The 17,004-nt window shown below is 54.7% G+C and overlaps 1 protein-coding gene across 2 annotated transcripts; it reads right to left on the bottom strand.

The window, feature by feature from the left end:
- Window positions 1-360: 360 nt before the first annotated feature.
- On the bottom strand, window positions 361-15,515 carry Bcam (basal cell adhesion molecule (Lutheran blood group)). 2 transcript variants are annotated; one of them, XM_021167019.3, is made up of 15 exons: window positions 15,372-15,515; window positions 13,417-13,538; window positions 11,783-12,008; window positions 11,636-11,706; window positions 10,391-10,487; window positions 10,112-10,294; window positions 9,135-9,271; window positions 8,418-8,574; window positions 4,514-4,632; window positions 4,268-4,409; window positions 3,200-3,336; window positions 2,899-3,043; window positions 2,665-2,809; window positions 927-1,044; window positions 361-842 (listed from the first exon to the last, which is right to left on the bottom strand). In XM_021167019.3, exons 1-15 carry the CDS (start codon window positions 15,433-15,435, stop codon window positions 837-839), a joined length of 1,869 nt encoding a protein of 622 aa, XP_021022678.1. In that variant the 5' UTR covers window positions 15,436-15,515; the 3' UTR covers window positions 361-836. The 2 variants fall into 2 exon arrangements, with proteins under 2 accessions (XP_021022678.1, XP_085698202.1); XM_085842076.1 differs by lacking the exons at window positions 361-842; window positions 927-1,044 and having other exon boundaries at window positions 2,661-2,809.
- Window positions 15,516-17,004: the final 1,489 nt, after the last annotated feature.

The following is a 17,004-nucleotide window of genomic DNA, read 5'->3' as shown; positions in this document are numbered from 1 at the left end:
CAAGAAGGGAAGAAAAATTTTCTAGACTTAGCTTCAGCCCCTAGGGACTCTGGGAATTTTTCCTTAAGGGGACAGGACCTGGCTCCTAAGCAGACACTGGACTCTGGTTCACAGTGAGCAAACTGCTGCTTGGACCTGGGCATCTCTTTTCCAGGATCAGCCAGCTGAGTCTTGTTCCATGCTAGCTCTCTAACCCTCTCCAGCCTGTCTCCTACTGTTCTGTTTGACATCAGACCTTTCCTGAGGGTGTGTGAGGAGGCAGCCAGCCAGCCAGCAGTAATAGAAGGGGGAAAATGGCCTGCACCCTCCCTTCCCCCTTTATCTTCCTCCCTGAGAAGAGAACCTGGCGGTAGGAACGTGTCCACGTGACAGGCAGCATTTATTTCAGAGTCCAGTGTTCACAAATGATGGGCTGAGGATGAGGGCAGGAATGGGGTGGGTTGGGGACTCCAGTGTCAGACTACACAGCAGGGTATCAGGTGGGGGGGTAGTGCCCAGCAAGGGAGACAGGAGGTAAAAATAGCCCCAGCCTGCCGACCCCCAGCGCCGTGTCCCAGGCCGGGCCCCGGGCTTGGGTCCAGGAGCTATTCTGGGGCCTGGGAGAGTTACATTCCCTGGAGGAAGGCCCCCTCCCAGCCCCCACCTCCCTCTTTCCCTCCCCAAGGCCGCTGGCCACTGTGGGTCCCTGCCCAGCAGGCAGAGGAAGGAAGGGAGGGCCGAGGCTGGAGAAGGAAGGAGGCGGAGGCGTGCGCTGAGGCGGAGGCGTGCTCAGAGCCGGTCCTCCGATGATGCCCAAAGTTCCAGATCCAGAGATTGCCTCTGGGAGGTCGTCAGCCTCAACACTGGGGACAGAACGGACAGCTAAGCCTGAGCCCCCAAGGCTGGCCATGCAGGTGGTTCCATTGGACACCCAGACCATCACTCACCTCATCTCCAAAGCCTCCACTGCCACCTCTGCCTCCTCCGGAGGGCCCACCCATTAGAAGGCCCGTGTGTTCTGGCCGCTCTGGCCCAGAGTGGCTCAACTCCGGTTCCCTGGCTGGCCTGTGGGAGGACAGTGGCGTGGTGAAATGGTCACTGCTAGAGAAGGAGGTGGGAGGGAGTGGGGGTGATGATGGCATTGGCTTTGGTATAGGAGGTGAGGCTGGTTGCTGACATTGAGGTTGGGTTTGAAGCATCCGAGACTAGTCCGGGACACTTACGGACAGACATTGTTGATGCTATGGGAGGTTGGAGATGAGGTGAGATGCGGATAGATTTGGTTGGTCTTAGGTGACGACTGTAGAAAGACTGGGTATAGGCAATTTGGGGCTAGCCACAGACTGGGAGTTTTGGGCTGTGGCTATGATGATTGCTACTGAAAGTGTAGCTTTAAGGAGCAGGTCAGGGTATGGCTAGCATTTGGATGCAATCAGTACTTCGGATAACACAGAGTCTAGTCTGAAGATGAAGTTGGGCTTCATGACTAATCCCAGCCCTTGGGAGGGTAAAGAGGACTGAAAGTTCAAGAGCAACCTGAACAACACAATGAGACCTTGTCTCAAAATACTCAAAAGGGGGCTTAGGATGCATGGAAAGCCCCTGCCTAGAATCCCCTAGTGAGGGGCTGGGGGCGTGGCTCAGTGGGAGAGCCCCTGCCTAGAATCCCCCAGTGAGGGGCTGGGGGCATGGCTCAGAGGTAGAGCACCTGCCTAGAATCCCCAAGTAAGGGGCTGGGGACCTGGCTCAGTGGTAGAACCCTGCCTAGAATCCTCCAGTGAGGGGCTGGGGGCGTGGCTCAGTGGTAGAACCCTGCCTAGAATCCCCCAGTGAGGGGCTGGGGGCGTGGCTCAGTGGTAGAGCCCCTGCCTAGAATCCCCCAGTGAGGGGCTGGGGGCGTGGCTCAGTGGTAGAGCCCCTGCCTAGAATCCCCCAGTGAGGGGCTGGGGGCGTGGCTCAGTGGTAGAGCCCCTGCCTAGAATCCCCCAGTGAGGGGCTGGGGGCGTGGCTCAGTGGTAGAGCCCCTGCCTAGAATTCCCCAGGGTTCTGGCTGGTTTGATACCAATTTAACATAGGCTAGAGTTATTTTGGAGGAGAGATGGTAAACTGAGAAGTTGCCTCCATAAAATCAGGCCTGTAGGACATTTCTTTTTCTTCTTTTTTTCTTTCTTCCTTTCTTTCCTTCTCCCCCCGCCCCCCCCCCCCCCCCCCCGCACCCTTTCAGTTTTGTTTTGTTTTGTTTTGGAGACAAGAGTTTTTCTGTGTAGCCCTGGCTCTCCTGGAACTCACTTCATAGGCTAGGCTAGCCTTGAACTCAGAGATCCATCTGCCCCTGCCTCATGAGTGTTGGGATTAACGTCTGAGATACCACCATCCTATAGGGGCGTGGCTCAGAAGTAAGGACTTTGTCTAGTACTAAAGTCTGTGTTCCAGCCACAATACTTCAGACAAAACTAGAGACTAGAGCTAAAGTTAGGTAGAGCCCTGCAATGGAGAATGGCAGGAAGGAGATGGAGTTAGGTCTTGCTGGAGGAGATTTAAGGTGGCCTGGGTGAGATTCTGGCTTAGAGATGGGTGAAGATAGCCAGAAGCAGCCGGGTAGCTGATGGCTTTGGGGCTCTTTAACCACAGAGTTGTTGTGTTTGGCTGAGGTTGCAAAAGGACTCGAAGCTTGCAAGCACTTACGGAGCCCCTTTCTCTGCTCGCCGGCAGCAGCCAGGGCGCCCCTTGCGTCTCATGCAGTAGAAAGCAGCGACCACGAGTAGCAAAAGACCGACGCTGACTGCTACAGCCATGACAGCCACTCCAGCCTGGGCAGTCTGAGGGGCCACTGTAATGAGAAAAAAAATGACGATGTAGTCAGAACTAGATCAGGGCCGCCTGCGTGTCTACTCCGCTGCTCCCTTCTTGGTTACCCACCAGAGCCAAAGTGGAAGACATGGCCTTTCTTGCCATGGATGTTAGACGCTTCGCAGGACACGCCCTCTCGGCTCAGGGCGCTGGTCACTTTCACCATCAGCGAGCTGCTCATCCAGCCTCTACCCTCAAAGGGCGGCTCTGCTGGCTGTGGAGGCTTGGATCAGGCCCCGCCCCTTGGGATCAAGGGCTGGGGGGTGAAGGCTGAGGTGGAGTGTTGGGGGACATGAAGCTTGGATCGTTGAGGGTCAGGGTTCCCTGTGGAACTTGGGGTGGGCTCAGGGTGGCAAGGAAAGCCCCTTACAGTATCGCCTCGCTGACTCCAGGTGAGTTTGGGCTCTGGGAAGCCCCGGGCGGAGCAGGTCAGCATGACTTCATCGCCTTCTGTCCAGCTATTCCCTGATTTGGGCATTATCTCATTCGGTTTTAACTCTGGTGCTCCTGTGGGTGGCAGGGAAGCGCAGCAGGTGAGTGGGAGACACGGGAGGGCAAAGAGGAGAAAACAGAGAGGAGGGTCCGGGGAGAGGCTCAGCGGATAAAGTGTTTGTTATACAAGAGTGAGGACCTGAGTTCAATCCCCAGCACCCACATGGCAGATGGCTGTAGGAGTGAGAATTTCTAACCCGGGCACTGAGGTGGTGGAGGGGAGAGACAGGAGGATTCCTGGACTTCTATGAACAGCCATAAACCTAATCACTGAGCTCCTGGTCTCAAACAAGGTGGAAGGGGCTGGCAAGATGGCTCAGCAGGTAAAAGAGCAAGCCACCAAGCCAGACAGCCTGAGTTCCGTCCTTGGAACCGATGGAGGGAGAGAACTGACTCCCGCAGGTTGTTCTCTGACCACCAAACTGCCCCCCCAAAATGAATAAATATTAAAAAAATACAGCTGTGTACAGTAGCATACACCTTGAATCCCAGCACTCGTGAAGCAGAGGCAACTGCATCTCTGTGGGCTTGAGTCCAGTCTGATCTACATAGTGAATTCCAGACCAGACGGGGCTACACAGTGAAATTCCTGTCTCAGAACACCTATTCCTCCCCAGTAAAAAAATTGAGAGGAATAGAGAAAGACACCCAGAGTCAACTTCTGGCCTCAGGCATGTATACACATGCATATACACTTATACCGCACATGCACACACAAACAAGAAAAATATTTAGACCTGGGCAGTGGTGGCACATGCCTTTAATCCCAGCACTTGGGAGGCAGAGGCAGAAGCAGGTGGATTTCTGATTTTGAGGCCAGCATGGTCTACAGAGTGAGTTCCAGGACAGCCAGGGCTACACAGAAAAAAACCCCGTCTCGAAAAACCAAACCAACCAACCAACCAAACAAGAAAAATATTCACATAAACTACCCAGCCATCCAAACCTTGGACGATGAGCTGGAAACTCTGTGTGCGGCTCAGGAGGGGGACTGTGGGTGTGGACGCCTCACAGGTATAGGTGCCAGCTGAGTCAAAGGTCACAGAGTGGAGAGAGAGCATGGGGCCGTCTGCAAGGGTCACAGAATCCTAGGGAAGGAAGAGGAAGAAAGGCAGGCAGGGCCATGAGAGGATGGGAGAAAGAGGCGGGTACCGGGCAGCGCTCAAGGCCGGACAACTCTTTCTCCAGTCACCTTGGTCCATCGCACAGTAGGACTAGGCAGGCCTCTAGCGGAGCAGTTCACCACCGTGCTGCTGCTGTTCAGGAATACGAAGAGCTCCTCAGGTGCACTCAGCTCCAATGGATCCAGGTCTGCAGTGGGGAAAACATGGTCACATTCCCAAGGCCCAACCAGGTCCTCCAAGGCTTACCAGGGACAGATGACGCCATGTTGTTCTATTCGAGTACAATATCTGTACTTTCCCTTCGGGCCCATCAGCGGATACCAGAAGAGTCGCTCTAAAGAATGCATTACCTGACCTGCAGAGGCTTTACAGTGCTCAGGGTGGGACCCAGGGCCTCCCACCTGCCAGGCAAGTAAATACACTAGCCCTGAGCCACGCCCCCAGCCCCTCACTGGGGGATTCTAGGCAGGGGCTCTACCACTGAGCCACGCCCCCAGCCCCTCACTGGGGGATTCTAGGCAGGGGCTCTACCACTGAGCCACGCCCCCAGTCCCTCACTGGGGGATTCTAGGCAGGGGCTCTACCACTGAGCCACGCCCCCAGCCCCTCACTGGGGGATTCTAGGCAGGGGCTCTACCACTGAGCCACGCCCCCAGTCCCTCACTGGGGGATTCTAGGCAGGGGCTCTCCCACTGAGCCACGCCCCCAGCCCCTCACTGGGGGATTCTAGGCAGTTCTGCTTCAGCACTGTGCCTCTATCTCTCCACCCCAAGTTTTTTTTGAGCTTAAATTCTGGCTGGTTGGGCTGGAGAGATGGCTCAGCGAATAAAAGCACTGACTGCTTTTCCAGAGGTCCTGAGTTCAAATCCCAGCAGCCACATGGTGGCTCACAACCATCTGTAACAAGATCTGACTCCTTCTTCAGGAGTGTCTGAAGACAGCTACAATGTACTTATATATAATAATAAATAAATATTTAAAAAAAAATTCTGGCTGGTTTGGCAGAATGTGCCTATGACTCCAGCACCTGTGAAGCTGAGGCTAGAAGATCTGAGTTTCAGGCTAGCCCAGGTTACACAGTAAGACACTGTTAACAGAAAAAAAGATTTTCTTTACGGGATCCCACCCTACCCTGTCCTCATCTTCTCCGCATGATTCCTCACTTGTTTTATTTATTTATTTATTCAATTTTTTATTAGATATTTTCTTCATTTACATTTCAAATGCTATCTCGAAAGTCCCCTATACCCTCCCTTAGTGTGGCCTTGGATGTCCTGGAACTCGCTCTGTAGACCAGGGTGGCCTCGAAGTCATAAAGATCCACCTGCCTCTGCCTCCACCTCCCCAGTGCTGGGGCTAAAGGTGTGTGGAACCACCACCTACTTATCCTTCGCTTTTTAAAAGTTGTATTTTTATTGTTTATTGTGTGTGCATGCACGAGTGCCACGGATCACGTTTGAAGGTCAGAGGGTACTTGCTGTAGACGCTTCTCTCCGTCCTTCATGTGAGACCCAAGAATCGAACTCCAGGTCATTGGGCTTGCCTGCCCACGTCCTCACTTGTCTTGATCTGTCATTCTCCACTGAGCAGCCCAAGGGATGTTTTTATAGGACACACTGGTCCATCTTCACCTTTCCTTAAAATCCTGCCATGGCTCCCCAGTACCCTTGGCATCATGGCCAAAGTGCTGCAGCCTACGAGAGCCTGCCTAGTCTATGAACACTGCTGTTCTTCCTACCTGCTTACTCAGAGACCCTGTGTTTAGGTTTTCTCGAGAACACCAAGTTCATCGCAAGGGCCTTTGCACTGGCTCTGTCTGCCCAGAAGCTTCCCGCGCTGTGGGTTTCGTGTGCCATCTCTCATCTGTGTGTCCCCTTCTCTCAGAGGCTCCCCTGCCCCGTTGCTGTGGACACCCTGATCTCGGGATCTCTTTTCCAACACCGACAACTGATTGCTCCAGCTGCTGCGAGGGCCAGCAGCTGTCAACCGTCAGCTGTCAGCCCTCTGTGGGAATGCCCTCAACTGTAAGGAGCCCCTCGCCCAAGGTCATGCCCCTTCCCTGCACAACACACAATCAGGCCCAGCTCCTTCATCCTGAGGGAGGATCACTGTGAATTCCGCCCCCACCGAGACCTTTGGTAAAGTACAGTCAAACTTCGGCTCCTGCTCATCCTTGCTGATTCTGAATACGTAGAGACTTTCCATAAACACTCTACCCGGGGGAGGGGGGGAGAAACACTTCTGTGAACTCAGACTGTGACAATTTTGTGTCACCTGACACCTCTGTCTTATCAAGGCTACTGCTATAACACACACTAATGTGACTAAAAGGGTTTGGACTAGCACTTGCCTCTGTCTCTGCTACTGTAGTGGAGCTATATACTGTAGTGGAGTAAGCTCAAGGCTGGCCTAGTTTCAGGAGACTCTGTCTCAACTAAAACAACCAAACATAGGCTTACAGTGCTGGGGGCGTGACTCAGTGGTGGAGCCCCTGTCTAGAATCCCCCAGTGAGGGGCTGGGGATGTGGCTCAGTGGTAGAGCCCCTGCCTAGAATCCCCCAGTGAGGGGCTGGGGGCGTGGCTCTGTGGTAGAGCCCCTGCCTAGAATCCCCCAGGGAGGGGCTGGGGGCGTGGCTCAGTGGTAGAGCCCCTGCCTAGAATCCCCCAGTGAGGGGCTGGGGGCGTGGCTCAGTGGTAGAGCCCCTTCCTAGAATCCCCCAGTGAGGGGCTGGGGGCGTGGCTCAGTGGTAGAGCCCCTGCCTAGAATCCCCCAGTGAGGGGCTGGGGGTGTGGCTCAGTGGTAGAGCCCCTGCCTAGAATCCCCCAGTGAGGAGCTGGGGGCGTGGCTCAGTGGTAGAGCCCCTGCCTAGAATCCCCCAGTGAGGGGCTGGGGGCGTGGCTCAGTGGTAGAGCTCCTGTCTAGAATCCCCCAGTGAGGGGCTGGGGGCGTGGCTCAGTGTTAGAGCCCCTGCCTAGAATCCCCCAGTGAGGGGCTGGGGGTGTGGCTCAGTGGTAGAGCCCCTGCCTAGAATCCCCCAGTGAGGGGCTGGGGGTGTGGCTCAGTGGTGGAGCCCCTGCCTAGAATCCCCCAGTGAGGGGCTGGGGGCATGGCTCAGTGGTAGAGCCCCTGCCTAGAATCCCCCAGGGAGGGGCTGGGGGCGTGGCTCAGTGGTGGAGCCCCTGCCTAGAATCCCCCAGTGAGGGGCTGGGGGCGTGGCTCAGTGGTGGAGCCCCTGCCTAGAATCCCCCAGTGAGGGGTGTGGCTTAACAGTCATCCACCTGCCTAGAAGCCCCGAATTCTACATAAAAGAAGGTTAGGTATAGCTGTGCAAGTTTAACCTTTGTGCTAAGGAGGCAGAGAGGTAAAAAGATCTCTGGAACATGTTGGCTGGCCAGCTAGTTTAGGCTAGTTAGAGAGCACCAGGTCAATGAAGAGATACTTCTCAAAAAACTGTGTCAATCCTGAGGAAAGACAGCTAAGGTTGACCTCTATCCTTGGCACACACCATGCACAGGATGTGTGCGCATGTACACACACACACACACACACACACACACACACACACACACACAGAGCAGAGCTTTTTTTCTAGCGAAGTGAACTGCAAAAGCTTTTTTAAAACCCAGGATCTAGTCAAGTCAGAAATCAATGGACTTAAAATTGAGGAGTTAGCAAGGAAGAGAGGCGCTTGCTGGAGTAGCCGCCTCTAAGGAGACGGGGTCCAGATGGGAGAGTCAGTTGATGGTAAAGCTGCCTGGGTGAATACAGATGGTTCTAGACCTAATCTCTGTCTAGAAAACACTGGGGAGCCACAGCACGTTCTAAGCAGAGGAGAGAGCCAAGGGTGTGCTCTGGGTATGGCACTCTGGAAAATCTGTGAGGCAGTTGGAGGGGGCAGGGTTGGGACCCAGAGGGAGAGGAGCGGATGGAGCCTGACCCCACCCTATCCTCCCTCCTCCCAAAGCTCTCACAGGCCACGTGCAGCTTTAGCTTCTTGACAAGTTGCACTTCCTCGTCGGCATCGTAATCCTCCACTCTGCAGCCGTAGATCCCGCTCTGGCTCCGATGCACCCCTTCCAGGGTCAAGTTTCCCTTGAGGTTGAGATTCAGCTGTTCCTCCTGGGTACCCTGAGCGGGAGGATGGGACACCAGATTCAGTAGCTGTTCTCAGGAATTGGGGGTGGAGTCAGGGGTCATACTTGGTTAGAGTCTGTTCAAGCCAAGGGTCAGGAGGTCACACAAATTGAGTGTATGCTCCAAACCATCTCAAGTCAGGGTCAAAGGTCCTCGCCAAGCCAAACACCCCCTACTCTGTCAAAATTAACCGCTGGGGCTGGGCACGTGGCTCAGTGGTAGAGACCCTGCCTAGAATCCCCCAGTGAGGGGTCGGGGCGTGGCTCAGTGGTAGAGCCCCTGCCTAGAATCCCCCAGTGAGGGGCTGGGGGCGTGGCTCAGTGGTAGAGACCCTGCCTAGAATCCCCCAGTGAGGGGTCGGGGCGTGGCTTAGTGGGAGAGCCTCTGCCTAGAATCCCCCAGTAAGGAGTTAGGGGCGTGGCTGAGTGGGAGAGCACTTGGGTAGCCTGTAACAGGCCCTGGGTTCTATCCTCCTCACGACTGAAGATACACAAGAGGCTAAGGTCAGTATTGACAGTTTAGGTGGTATCCAAAGGGAACACAGAGTGAGTTACCTGCTGGCGGAAAAAAGAGTACTCTGGGCTGGGGCTGCCATCACCCTGGCAGAGCAGCTGGACAGCATCACCCTCACGAACCCAGCCCTCCGTGGTGGACGGGCTCCCCACCCAGAATTCTACATGTTCCGTGGGATCTGTGGGAGGAGAGGAAGTAAGGTCATGGCGTGTGTCCAGGCTGCGCTGAGGAGGAAAGGTCAGCTCTACTTTTAAAGGGAGAGATGAAGCAGCTAAAGCTTACAAGCCTCTTCTCTTTTTAGGTTTTTAAGGTTTGTAAGCCAGGCAGGGGTGGCGCACACCTTTAATCCCAGCACTGGGGAGGCAGAGGAAGGAGGATCTGTGAGTTCGAGGCCAGCCTGGTCTACAGAGTGAGTTCCAGGACAGCCAGGGCTATACAGAGAAACCCTGTCTTAGGGGGGAAAAAAAAAGATTTGTTTTTCTTGTGTGTGTGTGTGTGTGTGTGTGTGTGTGTGTGCGCGCCCGTCCGTGCGTGCGTGTTATTCCTTTTGTTTGATTTTGAGATATGCTCCCTCTCTGAGTCTCAGCTAGGTTTTGAACTCTTCATCTTCCTGTCTCTGCCTCCTCAGTACTGCGAAGACAGACAGATGTCACTTCACCTGAGAGGTCCAGACTTACTCTCAGAATACCAAAGGTCAGAGGTCGAGGAAAGTTGACAGAAAGGCTCAAACGTCAGAGGTCAAGGTACAATTTGAGATTTAAGACCAGATGATATATGGTGACCCAATTCAGTCTGAGAGAGTGGAGCGTCCTGTGGGTACAGGGCCCTAGGCTGGAGTCAGGGTCACTATGATTGTTTGGGGGTACTGTTTGAGGCCAAAGGTCAGCCACCCAACCCGGCATCATCTCAGTATGAGGTGAGTAGGTAGAGTAAGGACCCCGATTGGAATCGGGGCCTGGGAGTTCCGCTTTCATGGGATGAGATCTTAGCTTAGGAGCTGAGGGTCATGGGGACTCACAGTGCAGGGTGAGGCGGAAGGTATGGCTGTCCAGGCGGCCATGTTGGCCTGAGGGCAAGTCGTAGTGAGCAGCACAGTGGAAGTTGGCATCTCGATCATCCTTGTGCAGCCTCAGGTAGAGGGTGCTGGTCAGGGAGTACAGGCCTGAGGCTTCCCGGACAGTACGGATGGTCATGTAGCCCTCTGTAAGGGAGGCATGGAGCAGGCCCAGGTGAGTTAACCCGCCCCCTAGGATCGCTTACTCCACCCTGCCCCGCCCCCTGGCTCCTGATGGCTCACTTTGGTTCACCTCCAAGGGTACTTCCAGACGCTGCCCGTTCCGGTACCATGTGATCCGAGGCACGGGGTTTCCGTTGTTGCTGCTGCAGGTGGCAATCTGGGGAAGACAGGGGCTTGGCCTGGGCTAGGTGCAAGTCCGGGTTCCCCCTTTCCCAGATCTGCCCTTTAGATGTGTCCACTGGGCTCTTTGTCCCCAGCAGAGGAAACAGAACAGCCCCTGACTCCCATTCTTTCCATTATAAAGGCCAACGCTCCAGCCTGTGAGACAGCTCAGCCAATAAGTCTTTGATTGTGGGGGAGATGGAAGACCTGAGTTAGATCCCGGGAGCCATGTAGAGGAATAGGAAGGGAAGTGGCTCTCAGAAGCGGTCCTCTGCCTTACGCACTCACAATGTGGTATGTCCTCTTCCCACCCCCCCCACCCCCCAATTAAAAACCTGGACCGCCGGGCGTGGTGGCGCACGCCTTTAATCCCAGCACTCGGGAGGCAGAGGCAGGCGGATTTCTGAGTTCGAGGCCAGCCTGGTCTACAAAGTGAGTTCCAGGACAGCCAAGGCTACACAGAGAAACCCTGTCTCGAAAAACCAAAAAAAAAAAAAAAAAAACCTGGACCAAGTGTGGCGGCACACAACTGTAATTCCAGGTCTCAAAAGGCTGAGATAGAAACGTCAGTTTGACACTAGCCTGGGTTACATAGTGAGTTCCAGGTCAGCCTGAGCTACATAAGACCCTATCTCACCCAACCCCAAACCGAAGTGAGCTCCAGCATGTAATCCTAGCACATGAATCAGTCACAGAGGCAGGCGGGTCAGGAGTTCAAAGTCATCCTTAACTATAAACATCCATAACATGTTTGAGGTCATTCTGGGCTGGCTATGAGACACCATTGCAAACAAAACCAAACCAAGGAGACAGATAGGCAGAGATGGCACACACCTGGGATCTCAGTACTTGGAAGGTTACATGGTTTCAGGATAGCCTGTGCTACATGGGGTCACCACCCCCCCCCCCCACAAAAAAAAAACACAAACAAAACAAAAACAAGTAAAAACTCCAACAATAAGGAGGCTGAGGCTTATAGTTCATTGGTATGCCTGGGATGCTCAAAGCCCTGAGTTCACTCTCCAATACCATACACACACACACACACACACACACACACACACACACACGCACGAGCGCGCACGTGCGCGCACCCTGGTCTTGGATTCTTCACCTATTGATTGCAACTCCAGTCCATATTACCTCCTGGGCAAACTGGTCCATCACAGACAGCGTCCCTTTGTTGGGAAACACCTCCGTATCCTCTGGTGTTGCTGTTGGAAAGACGTTCGCGTCAGGAACCCCTCCTCTGGTCCCCTGGCTCCTCAGGATGGTTTTAGGGACACTTACCAAACACACGGACACTTGAGGTGGCCTCTGAGGTACCCGCTGCCCCAGCCTTCACTACGCACACGTAGTCCCGTCCATCGCCCACCTGGGCCTTTGCTATCACCAGGCGCCCACGGGAGTCTACCTCGTATGGGGGTGTGCGGCCCGGAGAGTGGACTGTGCCCAGGAACTCTGAGCCCTGTGGTTCCACAGAAGCCAGACGGTGTCGAGCCCCAGTACCATCAACCTGTAAGTGTGTTGGGAACAGTCTTAGCTTAGGCAGTGAGCCCTCCTTTATTTTTTTCTCCAAGATGTTTTTCCCTCTGGGTCTAGGGAAGGAATCTAGTGGTTACAAGCTAAGCAATCACTCTACCACTGAGCCACGCCCCCAGCCCCTCACTGGGGGATTCTAGGCAGGGGCTCTACCACTGAGCCACGCCCCCAGCTCCTCACTGGGGGATTCTAGGCAGGGGCTCTACCACTGAGCCACACCCCAGCCCCTCACTAGGGGATTCTAGGCTAGCATTCTACTAGCTACCAGTGAATTACTCTCACCTCTCTTTCTATTTTTAGTTAACTTTTTTGAGACAGGGTTTCTTTGTGTATCCTTGGTTTTTCTGGAACTTGTAGGCTAGGTTTGACTTAAACTCAGAGATATAATTGCCTCTGCCTCTTGAGAGCTAGAATTAAAGGTGTATGACACTGTGCATGGCCATCGTTTTCTCTCTCTCTCTCTCTCTTAAGATTTTTATTTTATGTATGTGAGTACACTGTTGCTCTCTTCCGACACAACAGAAGAGAGCACCGGGTTTCATTACAGATGGTTATGAGCCACAATGTGGTTGCTGGGAATTGAACTCAGGACCTTTGGAAGAGCAGTCAGTGCTCTTAACCACTGAGTCATCTCTCCAGCGTCATCCTTCTTTAAAACTGTTTTTAAAAAAATTGATTTTTGTGATTTTTATATGTATACATTTGTTTCTGTGTGCACATACACATGAGTGTGGATATCCCTGGGGGCTAGAAGAGGGCATCAAATCCCCTAGCGCTAGAGTTACAGGCAACTGTGAGCCTAGGAGTGTTGAGGATTGAGCTCAGGTCCTCAGGAAAAGATCCAAGTGCTATAGCCGGGTAGTGGTGGTGCACACTTTTAATCCCAGCACTTGGGATGCAGGTGAATTTCTGAGTTTGAGGCCAGTCTGGTCGACAGAGTGAGTTCCAGGACAGCCAAGGCTACACAGAGAAATCCTGTCTCAAAAACCAAACAAACAAATAAACAAAAAAAGAACCAAGTGCTATTAAGTTGACTCCTAGCTCATTCCTCTGTGTCCCTCATTGTCCCATGTCTCCTATGTCTCACTCTCCTTGCCCCATCATCTCTCACTTCCTCTCCTTCCCTCTGGTGGCCCTCAGTCCAGCACTGTTCCACAGGAGAACCGCTTCCCCACGCCCGTCCTGGACAGACATGAGGCCAAAGCCTTCCTCCTCACCAACCTCCTCATCTGTGAAGTGGAGAGGCAGCTTCTGATGGCTCTGTGTAAGGGTCTTCTGAGCAGATGACCAGTGTAGGCAGAGCTAATGGCTGCCAAGGTGACCAGGCCACTGGGTCCTCCCTCCTCCCTCCTCCTCCCTAGCTCCCAGCACAAAGCACTCACGAGGAACCATTCCAGCACGTAATGCTCAGGGTGCTCCCGTGGAGTGCAGTCCAGGGCGACTTGTTCGCCTCGCATCACCTCCACCCGTGGGGGCACGGACACGTGCAGCTCAGCCTGGGCACCTGCAGAGCAGTGCAGCATCGAATGTCCACCCAATGCTATCAACAGGGAGAGCCCTCCAGGCCCCCGCCTCTTCCCTCGGACGCAGATCCTCTCTCCCTCCTTGGTCCTCTCTGAGCCTGGGTCCTGTCAGTATTTCTCTAACTCTTCTTTTTAGAAATAGGGTTTTACCGTGTAGCCTTTACTGCCTGGAATCCTGCTAGCTATGTGAATCAGGTTAGCCTCGAACTCACAGAGATCTACAGCTGCCTCTGCCTCCTTCCTAATTAAAGTCCCATGCCACTGGCTCAGCCTCTCAGACTTGTAAGGCTTAAAGTAAAGCCTTCTCCAGCACTCGAAGCTAAAGTCTGGCTTCTTCACCAGTTATAGCAAATGTCCCCTCAAGGAAAGGCCAGGCCTGGCTCTCCTCTTGGCCTCCAGCAAACAGGACAAGACTTAGCCTGGGGCTAAATAACAGGTCTATCTCCATCTTAGTCCCATCCTATCTCATGGCTCCATCCTATCTTCTCCAGTAGCTCCCGGGGGCCCTCTGCTCTCTCATGTGTGGGGGGCCAGGGTGTGGGCTGCAGCTGGGCCAGAAGCTGGATGGGTGTGTGGGAGTGGCAAGGGGGGACAGGGCTGGGCAGGTTTCAGGAATGTGGGAGGGCCAGGCTGGCTGAGACCTGCCCGGCTTGGCGCCAGAGCCCCCTACCCGCCCCTTGACAACACCCCCCACCCCATCTCTTTACCAGAGAAGCTTGAAAAGGGTGAGGTGAGTCACCTGGGCAGAGGGTGAGGCTGGGTCCTGAGGGAGAAAGAGCTGGAAGTTTAGACAACTAGCTGCCCGAGGTATAGCAGGCTGCATGTGGGAAACACGGATCTCTGAGTCCTCGGGACCTGAGAAGTTGGGTCTTGGATTCCTGTCAGGGTCTGGCAGGTAGCACCGTTCTTGCTGAGAATCTACCCTCTGGGCTGGCATCATTCCTTTCCCGCCTAACCTGGCACAGACTCCTCCTGGGTTCCCACTCTATATCACGTTTGTGCCAGGAGCCTGCGTTCTCAGGCACCCACCTCTGGGCCCAGCCTGTCCCAGGGGAGCTGATGAGGAGCCAAGCTGGTGCTCCGGACTGGTTGTGAGCAGCCAAGCAGCCAGATATCCTGTCTTCCCTGATCTCTCTTCACCCTGTCCCCAGTGTCCCCGGCCCCTATTTCTCCTCCCCGCTTCACCACATGCAGGTGTGTGGATTTATCGGGGGCCCTCAGGAAAGGGGCTCTGTCAGTCGGAAAACACTGTTGCACCTTCTCTGTCAGGCTCGGTTCTTCCGGCCCTTTCAGGGAGAGGCGGGTTCTTTAGAGACAGCCTAAACTCTGAATTTTGGGGAAACCCTAACGTTCTAGAAAGTGCTTTAGCAGGGTCACCGTTTCTCTGAGGAAACTCTGAGCTTAATCACTTAGAGAACAGCTCCGGGATGCTAATCTTCAGTATTTTAGCAGAACCTATTTTGACTATGGGGGAGGGGAGGGGCTGGACTCCAGTCTAAGGGACTAGGGGCTACAGATCCCAGATTCCAGGTACTCAAGGTTATTAGGGGTCGCAGGGCTTAGACGCCAGGATTCCCAAAGAGCTGGGGAAGGACAGCTGTCTTAGATGTGTTTGCTCCAGAGCTAGGGTATCCTTAGCTCTCAGATCCGGTACACCCCAAGGCCTCCCCGCCTTCCTCCCTACTGGGGAATCCCTAGATTGTGATCCCTGGGGAAATGGAAGCTTGTTCCCCTTGTCTTCTCGGGGACTCCAGGGGCCTGCCCCACAAGCCCCAACCTCAAGTTTCAGCTCTGCCCTCAGCCCCAAGTCATACCTGAGTAGCCCGACAGCAGGAAGGTGAGCCACAGCAGCCCTGCGCGGGCGTCAGGGGGTTCCATGTTCCCTGCAGTGGCGGCAGTGACTGAGCCCGGGCGAGGCTCTCCGCCGCCCTGAAGCTGGCAGCGGAGGCCAGGCCCCTGACCACGCCCCTGACCACGCCCACCCCATCCCCAAGCTGGGCGCAGGGCCAAGACCTCCCACTGCCCTGAGAGGACCTCCCACCCTCGCGCGCACGGGGACCCGCTAGCACCGCCGAGCGCTGCTCCATCCAACCCACGCCTGAGGCTTTCCTCCTCAGCCGTGGGGACCGATCCTCCAGTCTAGTCATTGCCTCGAGCTGGAATCTAAGGGACACCGCGCAGATCCTCGTTCCCTTCCTTCCTGGCCACCTGCGGGGTCTTGACACGCATGCCCAAGGTGGCATGTGGCCCTCGACTGCAGGTGAATCTTTTTCCGAGTTTATTTTCTTTTTGGAGCCGGTGGCACACTGTAGCTCAGGCTGGCCTTCTGCCTCAGTTTCCCCAAGTACTGGGATTACAAGGGTGAGCCATCGCCCTGGTTTGTGAACTGTCGGTTTTGACCAGCGGTCCCTGATGTGATTTAGTTGCCTGTGTTGGCCTCTCTTTGTAGTCTCTCCTGCATGACCGGCTCTTCCCTGAGTGCCCTAGGATGCCCTCCCCTTAGAGGCAGCCACCTTGCTGGGAAGCGCCCCTCCTCTGACTGAGCAGTGGCCTGGAACTGGTCAGGTCAATCTTTTCTCTAATGGGTTTTCAATTCCCAGTCCTGGTCGGCCTCTTTGGTGATGAGGTGGGGATGGGGTGCCCCTCCCTCTGCTCTGCTCTGCTCTGCTCTCCTTGACTCCTTCACTTCCCCCCATCCAGGGAATCCAAGGAATGTCACCCCCCTTCCGCCTTCCTTCTCTCCCCGCCATTCCTTCCCCACCTTGGGGGGAGGGGAGGAGAAGTGGGCTGGCGCGGCGGCAGGTGAGTGGTTGAGGGAAAGAGCAGGCTGCTAGGACCGCGGGATGGAAGAGAGGGTCACAGGTCAAAGTAAGGGGTCACAGATCAGTCTACTCCAGGATCCTCACACGCCGAGGCAGTGTGGAACAAAATCCCAAGAATGCTGGATGGGGGCTGGAGAAGGAGGGTTCTGCCTCTGTTCAGAGGGTAGAAACTAGCCTGGGATACTGCTATGGATGGGGGGTGGTATAATTGTGGGTCATGCTGAGAGAGGGTCCTCCCCCTCCAGTCTCTGGCCAGTCTGAGGGTGACCAGCGGTGAGCTTCCCTGTGAGCCAAGGTTTTACCCATCAGTCCTAGAGGAAAGGCTTATGTTATAGGTTTTGGCAGGGCTCTCAAAGCTGTTTTAGCATTCCCTGTCACAGGAAGCAATTGTGAAACCAGGAAAAGTGACCTTTGCGTGGGGCCCCTTCATCCCCTCTCCAGGAAGTCTTTCTTCAACCTTCTCCTGTCACATAGGTCCCTGCAAATCTCTGGACCCCCTTGTCATCTCTACACACCCAGAGATACATCTATCTTCTCCGTGTGACTCCCAGCCACCGTAAAAGTCCAGGCTGTCCCACATCTCAGTCCCACCCCACAGCAGGCAAGAAAGGGTTGCCAGATGTAT

Source organism: Mus caroli, unplaced genomic scaffold, assembly GCF_978045245.1.
Source record: "Mus caroli unplaced genomic scaffold, Mus_caroli_1 scaffold_8, whole genome shotgun sequence".
Lineage (NCBI taxonomy): Eukaryota > Metazoa > Chordata > Mammalia > Rodentia > Muridae > Mus > Mus caroli.
Note: the sequence above shows the minus strand (reverse complement) of the source record. Positions and strands in the feature narration are given on the sequence as shown.